Raw genomic sequence first — 8136 nt, 5'->3', positions numbered from 1 at the left:
ATAAAGGTTTACAGATGTAGAAGCCAACTGTAGTTATTCATAAGTTGTAGTTCTCAGATGGTAGGTTCGAACTGAAATAGGATATTTAAGATACTAACAATTATTATAGATTCTAACTTATCTTAGCATAAAATAAGCTTGATACGTGGCACGATACGACAAAAAATAGAAACAACAAAGGCTACACATGCCTTGCATGAGGCTTAATATGGACGTGTAGCGCATAGTTACATATCCACTTGCATACGGCAGTGGACGGTTACAACGATATCCTAGAGATTTTAAATCGAAAAGTGTTGCGTCGAAAGCTAAAGAATATACCTAGATATACGAATTAAATTACTATAGCTTTGATATTAATACAGTAAGAAAACGACGAAAACGATCATCATTTTGACAAGCATTTGACAAATGCAACACTTGAAAGGTTAGGACAAATAAAAGGATAAAAAACTTACGTACTTCGGTTTACGCTTGTACCAATGGAGACAGGGAAAAGGGTAGCAGTAGCAGGTTCCATAACCTTACTGATAGCACGAGTAGCAAATTTCTTCTTTTACTATGAGAGATTCGCCTAGTATTTATTTCGTATAGGACGTGATCTGAGTTTAGGTGTGGAAGAAGTTGGGTATTTGCGCATTTCCTCACGGTAATTCCTACGCCCTGGTGGGCGATCTACGCGACTTATTTTTGTGAGATTCTAACACGTTCCGTAGCTCTAATCAAACTCTAGATGATTCGAATAAATGAGAAACGTTTTCTTAAAACTAACATTCCGGCCCCTTAAAGGTGTTAACCTTTACAAACTAAATAACTACGGTATAAAACTTCAAAATGTCTATACGATGATCCTAAACAGATCTCAGTTCAATGTTTCAGTTTATTTACTCATTACTGCTTGCTGTTGTAGCCTCTGCAGATTCAGCATAACAATTTTGTCCACTGGGCGTACGAATTCTCCGGTGCTTGTTCTCAACTTCATGGAACGTACAAGACCATCATTGCGACTTGTGTGAACTTCCAATACTCGAGCCAACGGCCATGAATTACGAGGTTTGTTATTATCCAACAGTAACACAATATTATCAACAGCTACATTGCGTTGAGGTCTGTTCCATTTTTGACGCTGTTGAAGTGACGGCAGGTACTCACGGATCCATCGTTTCCAGAACAAATTCGCGAGATATTGCACTTGTCGCCATCTTGCACGACCGTAGATGTCTTGCTTGCTAAACATACCAGGGGGGGCTGTTGGTCCCGCCCGTAACAGTAGAAGGTGATTAGGAGTAAGCGGTTCAGCGTCACGAGGGTCGTCTGATAGCTTTGTGATTGGTCGCCCGTTGACGATAGATTCAGCTTCGCACATCAAGGTTGCAAGACCCTCGTCATCTAATCGCTGTTCCTTTAATACTGTTCGTAACACCTTGCGCACTGTCCGTATGCAGCGCTCCCATACGCCTCCGTGGTGGGAGCCCGCAGGAGGGTTGAAAGTCCACTTAATCCCACTTTGACTCAAGTAGTCGTGAATACGGAACTGGTTCCACTTCTCAATTGCTTCTCGCAACTCTTTTTCGCCAGCTACGAAATTTCCTCCATTATCAGAACGTATCTCCTCCGGAGGCCCTCTTCTCGCGATGAATCGGCGGAGTGCGTTAATAAACGAATCAGTGTCCAGCGAATTAGCAACCTCGATATGAACCGCTCTTAGCGCTAGACACGTAAAAAGCACACCATATCTTTTGACGTCGACTCTTCCACGCCGTACAATAAAGGGTCCCAAGCAATCAACGCCGACGTACGTGAACGGCGGTCTTGACGCGGTGACGCGATCTTCTGGTAAATTCGCCATTTTCTGCTGTACGACGGGTGCTTGCCGTCTTCGGCAATCGAAACACGAGTAGATAATGCTACGAAGAGATACTCTTGCTCCGATATTCCAGAATTTTTGACGGATAACAGATAATGTATACTCGACTCCCGAATGACCAGTTAAACGATCATAATGCTCAATAATCAATCTCACGATATGGTGCTTCTTCGGAAGTATGATTGGGTGTTTTGCGGCTTCTCCAACAGAGGCTCTTTGTAATCGACCCCCAACGAGTAGCAACTCATTCTTCAATATGGTGTCTAGCTTAAATAGGTTGCTTGTCTTCGCGACTGGTTGCTTAGCGTCGATTTGTTCTTTGACTTTCGCATTTTGCTCCAGAGTTGATAACTCCTTTTCAAAACTCTGCTTCTGAACATTCTTCAAGATCATGTTCTCAGCACGCAGCACTTCATGCACGGTAAGCGGCTCAATATCAGAACTATATTTCGTTTCTTCTTTAAACTTGCGCTTCTTGGCCTGGTTTAGCAAGTTGTCCTTGTAGCGCAATATCCATGCTATCACTCTTCTAAGGCGTGTCCAAGATGAGAGTTTCTCGAACATCTGGCTGACTGCGTCATCTTCTGTAGTTTCGTTGGCATAAGCAACTGACTCTTTCCTTATTTCCAGGTCATCGGGTGGTACGACACCTATACTCGCTGGTCGTTGAGGCCATATGTCCTGCGGTTGCTGTAGGAACGCCGGCCCCTTTGACTACCTCTCATTGCTTAGAAACTCCTTCACCGTCATACCTCTAGAAGCTTCGTCTGCGGGGTTCTGTGCTGTGTCGACGTATCTCCATTGAGACGGGTCAGATTGGTTTAATATCGCTGACACTCGGTTGGCCACAAATACTTGAAATCTTTTATCTTGATTCTCTATATAGCGGATTACACACGTGCTGTCCGTCCAGAAGGTTGATTTGGCGAGAGGGAGGTCGATCTCTTGAGTGATCATTCGATCCAATCTAGTCGCTAGTACTGCTGCTGACAACTCCATTCTTGGTATCGTCATTGCCTTAAGTGGCGCCAGTCTGGACTTGGCCATGACTAATGAACAATGTACTTTGCCGGTAGCGTAGATTTGGCGAAGATATGAAACTGCGCCGTAACCCGTGATTGATGCATCCGAAAAGTGGTGTAGCTCGTACCTCTTGATCTCTCCAAATTCATCAGGTAGCTTAAAAGATCGCGGTATAGAGAACTGCTCCAATTTCGGAAGCTCGTTCAACCAAGTTGTCCACTTGACTCTTTCGGTTTCGGGGATCTCATCATCCCAGCCCAAGCCACGGCGACATAATTCTTGAAGGATCGCTTCGGCTGGTAGAATACATGGAGATACGAATCCAAGGGGATTGTAGACGGAACTGATGATCGATAGCGAGCCCCTGCGATTTGTAGGCTTGTCTTTGGGGATAATATCGAAGCTAAACGTATCTTCAGAGAAGTTCCATCGTACCCCGAGCGCTCTCTCTGATGATTTTATTTCGTCGAAATCGAGACTCTTAACCGACTGTGCTCTCTCGGACTCGGGAAGTGAGCTAAGTAGCCTTTTAGAGTTTGATAACCACTTTGTGAGACGAAATCCTCCTTTCGCTAATATCTCTCGGAGGTCGGCAGCAAGCTTGACGGCTTCCGTCTCTGTTGCAACAGAGTGTAGACAATCATCTACGTAGAAACTTTTATGGACTGCATTAATGACTGACGGGTCATAATTTTCTTTGTTGTCTTCGGCTGTTTTCTTAAGCGCAAAGTTAGCGCAACTTGGGGACGATGCACTGCCGAATAGATGGACTAACATTTGATATTCTTCCGGCTCAGCTTCTAGGTTACCGTCCGACCACCACAGAAATCGAAGATAGTTACAGTCACTTGGTCGCACCCGGACTTGGTAGAACATGGTTTTGATATCCGACATGAAGGCAATTGGTTCCTTGCGGAATCGAGTCAGTACGCCGACCAGTGAATTGGTTAGGTCCGGCCCCTGTAAGAGCTGATCATTCAATGAAGCACCTTTGTACTTTGCTTGGCAATCGTAGACGACTCTAACCTTTGGTTTAGCAGGGGTGGGCAAAATGGGGTGGTGACACAAATAGAAAGATGGCTTACCCATGTCTCGCTCTTCTTTGGGGATTTTTCGAGCATACCCATTTTCAAATAGATCGTTCATAAACTCTGTATATTTTCCATGCAGAGCTGAATCCGCTTGCAGTCGCCTTCTCAGCAATTTCAGACGGTGTTCAGCTTGGATTTTGTTGTTCTCTAACTGTGGCGGGTAGTCTTTCCACAAAAGCGCTATTTCATAGTGGCCGTCTTTTAACTTGACAGTTTTTTCCATTATCTCTAAAGCTCTTCTGTCGTTCTGTGAAAGGGACAACTTGGACTCATATGTTGAGTCATTGAACTCTAAATTGCAGTAGTTTTCGAATTGCTTGTTGAGACTGTCGCTCTGTTCGCTGGAGTCAATGAAGTTAGCTGTTGCAAGATTTCCTTCATCTCTTCCCAAGGGTCCGTTTATTACCCAGCCAAATACGGTACGGGTGGCGTAGGGTCCACCATCATGGCTTTGCTTTACTTCTCTCGGCTGTAGTGCTGCTGGGCAGTCGTTTCCGATTAGGAGACCGATCTCGGCGTCTATTGTCCGTACCTTGACCCCTTCAAGGTGTGACCATTTCTCTACGTCTTGTTGCTGGCCGATAGCATTTTTGGAAACTGGTAGACTGGGACGAGAATACACTGATGGGAGGTTAACGCACGTTTCACCTTCCAAATCGAGAACTTCTAAGTGTACTTGAGCGCATTCTATTGGTTGACCCTTGCCATGAAGCGTTGTCAATGAGAGAGTGCTTTTCTTGCCTTTAACATGTAATTTACGAAGGAGACTATCTGTGCAGAAAGAGGTATTTGAACCAGGGTCGAGAAAGGCGTAAGTTTGTACCGAATAACTGCGGCCTTTAGCGCGGACTTGCACAGGGATGATTGGAAGCCCCACCAATGAACCAGGACCAGTGGATGCCTCTGATGCGCTGCTACCTGTATGGACATACCCGTTGGACTGAGAAGGTTCTTCCTTTCTTGAATTCGAGGCTCCCTTTTCGTCTTCTCTCGAATTGCGGGAGGATGTTGTCTGTTCCACTTCATGAAGGAAAGTGGAATGTTTCTTCAGACAGCCATCTACTTTACAGAAGCTTTTCTTTGGGCACTCATTCACATAGTGGCCTTGTGTAAGGCAGTTGATGCAAAGTCTCTTAGTTCTAACGAACTTAAATCGCTCCCTTACTTTCATCTTCCGAAAATCGTTGCATTGAGATAACCAGTGGTCCTTTCCACAGGATGGACAGTTCACATTGTTCTTAGCTGGGGAGAGGGTTTGCGGTTGTTGCGGTGAATCCCTCTGGGCTTCAGAAGCAAATGCCTTAGCTCCTCCTCTTCGAGTTGGACGCATATTGCCTGTATTGTGTGGCTTTGGATCTGACAATTTTCCGAATATGGGATGGCTTGCCACTCTTGAACGTGTTGTTACAAATTCCGTAACGTCTGCAAGATTAGCATCTCTGTTCTCTTTGACTTGTATCGTATCGGCTACTTCGCGCCATTTTTGCCTTAAATTGTATGGCAAACGTTCTATTATTTTGCGCAAGCCTTCTGGATTTTCTAGTCTGTTCAGGTAGCCGATTTCCCTGAGTGTATTACTGCAACTCGTCAGTAGAATCGAAAATTTCTGGAGGGCTCCAGCGTCTTCGTTTGGGATTTGTGGCCCATTTGTAACACGCTCTACAAACGCGGTAGCGATATGGTACGGCTGACCGTACCTTTCAGCCAGTAGTTCTCTAGCTTTAGCGTAACCAGTTGTTTCTGGCATGGCGAGGCAGCTCCGGACCAGGTCTCTTACTTGACCGGTGGTGTATTGCACTAGATAATACAACCGCGCGCTCGAACCTTGAATCTTCCGCTCTATGAGGTGCTCGAATGCTCTAATAAAATCATAATATTCTGTAGGGTCCCCACCAAAGGTTTGCAGCTCAGGCTGGGGTAGCGTGAGGGCATTTATCGCTTCTTGCTGTTGTTTTATTAGTCTTTCTATAGGTCCTGCTTGCACAGGTTCTGGTTGAACGTAAGGCATAGAATAGCTGCGGTTATGTATTACTCGTTGTTTTGTCAATGGAGTTTGCAAAGGTGGAGGTTCGGACTTAACTTCGTGCTTTATTGCGGTGTTGGTATCACATTCATAATTCTGCTTTACCGCTTCGGCTAGGGCCTTTTCTTTAGCCTTTGCCCTGGCCAGCTTAATTTCCAGCTCTAGCTGTGCTTTCCGTTGGCGAATTTTCAACTCTTCTACTTCCATTTCTTGCAGCTTCGCCAGGGTATCGCTTTCTGCCTTCAATATGGACTTCTCAGCGGTCGCTTGTATCAAACTCAACCTTGATGACTTCCGAGACGACACGGAATTTGAGGTCACCTTGGAACCGATCTGACTGACAGAGTCTTCTGGCCTAACATCTACTTGAAACCTTTGAACGAGACTAGACGCTTCTAATGCCGCTGACCATATGTCTACGTTTTCACAGACCTGAGCAACCTGCTCCTTGACGGACTCATAATAGGCCACAGAGTCGTCGATTAAACCTTGGTCGGTAAGGTGGCAATGATATGCGTCATGGGCGACTTCAAAGGCTCCGAAGGCTTCATTCAGTTCTGCCAATTTTCGATGGACTAGTTCTTCATTCTCGTTATTTTTCATGAGGTGGATTATTTCCTTTGATCGGTTTGTAATCGCAGCTTTCGCGTGACCATGCGCTCTTCGCAATTCGGTTTCCATTTAGCACTCTTCAGTGGATTATCGAATCGGAAGTAATAAATCTGTCGACAAGATAGTATTCGGTGACAGGATGTCGTGTCAAAGTATCTAATGTCGCACTGTTGTAATCGTATTCCTTGAATACAATGTACCTTTGCAGATGCAGTGCGGTCGAACAAGGCTCTTCAATAATGTAGCCGAATTCGAACTAATGTAACTGCCCGGAACTAACGGAAGTTGCCAATAATTCAAAGCTCTCAAACAGTCACAGGATCTCTTGGTACAAGATAAAATTTCGAACTCAACGGATTGATTCAAAGTGATTTAATATACGGACAGTATAATATGTGTACAGTGTTATTGCTATAAATACTGATGGTGGAGTTGACAAATCGAAGTCGAACGGTAACAAATAAATCCGTAGTTTGTACAGGATAATGTTCGTAGTCTGGATGATAAAGGTTTACAGATGTAGAAGCCAACTGTAGTTATTCATAAGTTGTAGTTCTCAGATGGATCGTAGGTTCGAACTGAAATAGGATATTTAAGATACTAACAATTATTATAGATTCTAACTTATCTTAGCATAAAATAAGCTTGATACGTGGCACGATACGACAAAAAATAGAAACAACAAAGGCTACACATGCCTTGCATGAGGCTTAATATGGACGTGTAGCGCATAGTTACATATCCACTTGCATACGGCAGTGGACGGTTACAACGATATCCTAGAGATTTTAAATCGAAAAGTGTTGCGTCGAAAGCTAAAGAATATACCTAGATATACGAATTAAATTACTATAGCTTTGATATTAATACAGTAAGAAAACGACGAAAACGATCATCATTTTGACAAGCATTTGACAAATGCAACACTTGAAAGGTTAGGACAAATAAAAGGATAAAAAACTTACGTACTTCGGTTTACGCTTGTACCAATGGAGACAGGGAAAAGGGTAGCAGTAGCAGGTTCCATAACCTTACTGATAGCACGAGTAGCAAATTTCTTCTTTTACTATGAGAGATTCGCCTAGTATTTATTTCGTATAGGACGTGATCTGAGTTTAGGTGTGGAAGAAGTTGGGTATTTGCGCATTTCCTCACGGTAATTCCTACGCCCTGGTGGGCGATCTACGCGACTTATTTTTGTGAGATTCTAACACGTTCCGTAGCTCAAATTAAACACTAGATGATTCGAATAAATGAGAAACGTTTTCTTAAAACTAACAACAGCAACTTGAACATCATCGCAAACTATAAATTCTCGTTGTTGTAATCACTTCGCGACTATTTCAACCTTTTTAATATGACAAGGGTGTGGTAATTCCTCAAAAATAACACTGGCACTTAACTTTAGGGGAGAAAATAAAAATTTATCCTCAAGGGCTGACGTTCTTCATAAAACCACAAATTTCAAGTTGTTGTTTTGCTGACGAAATGGACAAAAGTGAAAAACGCTCGTGCAGGGC

At 43.8% G+C, this 8136-nt stretch overlaps 2 protein-coding genes across 2 annotated transcripts; both read right to left on the bottom strand.

Moving 5' to 3' along the window:
• Positions 1 to 880: 880 nt before the first annotated feature.
• LOC138030917 (uncharacterized) lies at positions 881 to 2431 on the bottom strand. Its single transcript, XM_068878775.1, has one exon. The coding sequence runs from the start codon at positions 2429 to 2431 to the stop codon at positions 881 to 883; it is 1551 nt and encodes a 516-aa protein (XP_068734876.1).
• Positions 2432 to 2581: 150 nt separating this feature from the next.
• Positions 2582 to 6685, bottom strand: LOC138030916 (uncharacterized). Its single transcript, XM_068878774.1, has one exon. The coding sequence runs from the start codon at positions 6683 to 6685 to the stop codon at positions 2582 to 2584; it is 4104 nt and encodes a 1367-aa protein (XP_068734875.1).
• Between the last annotated feature and the right edge of the window lie 1451 nt (positions 6686 to 8136).

Source organism: Montipora capricornis, chromosome 13 (genome assembly GCF_036669925.1).
Source record: "Montipora capricornis isolate CH-2021 chromosome 13, ASM3666992v2, whole genome shotgun sequence".
NCBI lineage: Eukaryota > Metazoa > Cnidaria > Anthozoa > Scleractinia > Acroporidae > Montipora > Montipora capricornis.
The sequence above is the reverse complement of the archived record's forward strand: the minus strand, read 5'-3'. Positions and strand labels throughout refer to the sequence as shown.

Excerpts from the sequence above, each read along its gene's own strand:
- LOC138030917 (XM_068878775.1), bottom strand. The coding sequence starts at position 2,431 with ATGTTCGAGAAACTCTCATCTTGGACACGCCTTAGAAGAGTGATAGCA.
- LOC138030916 (XM_068878774.1), bottom strand. The coding sequence starts at position 6,685 with ATGGAAACCGAATTGCGAAGAGCGCATGGTCACGCGAAAGCTGCGATT.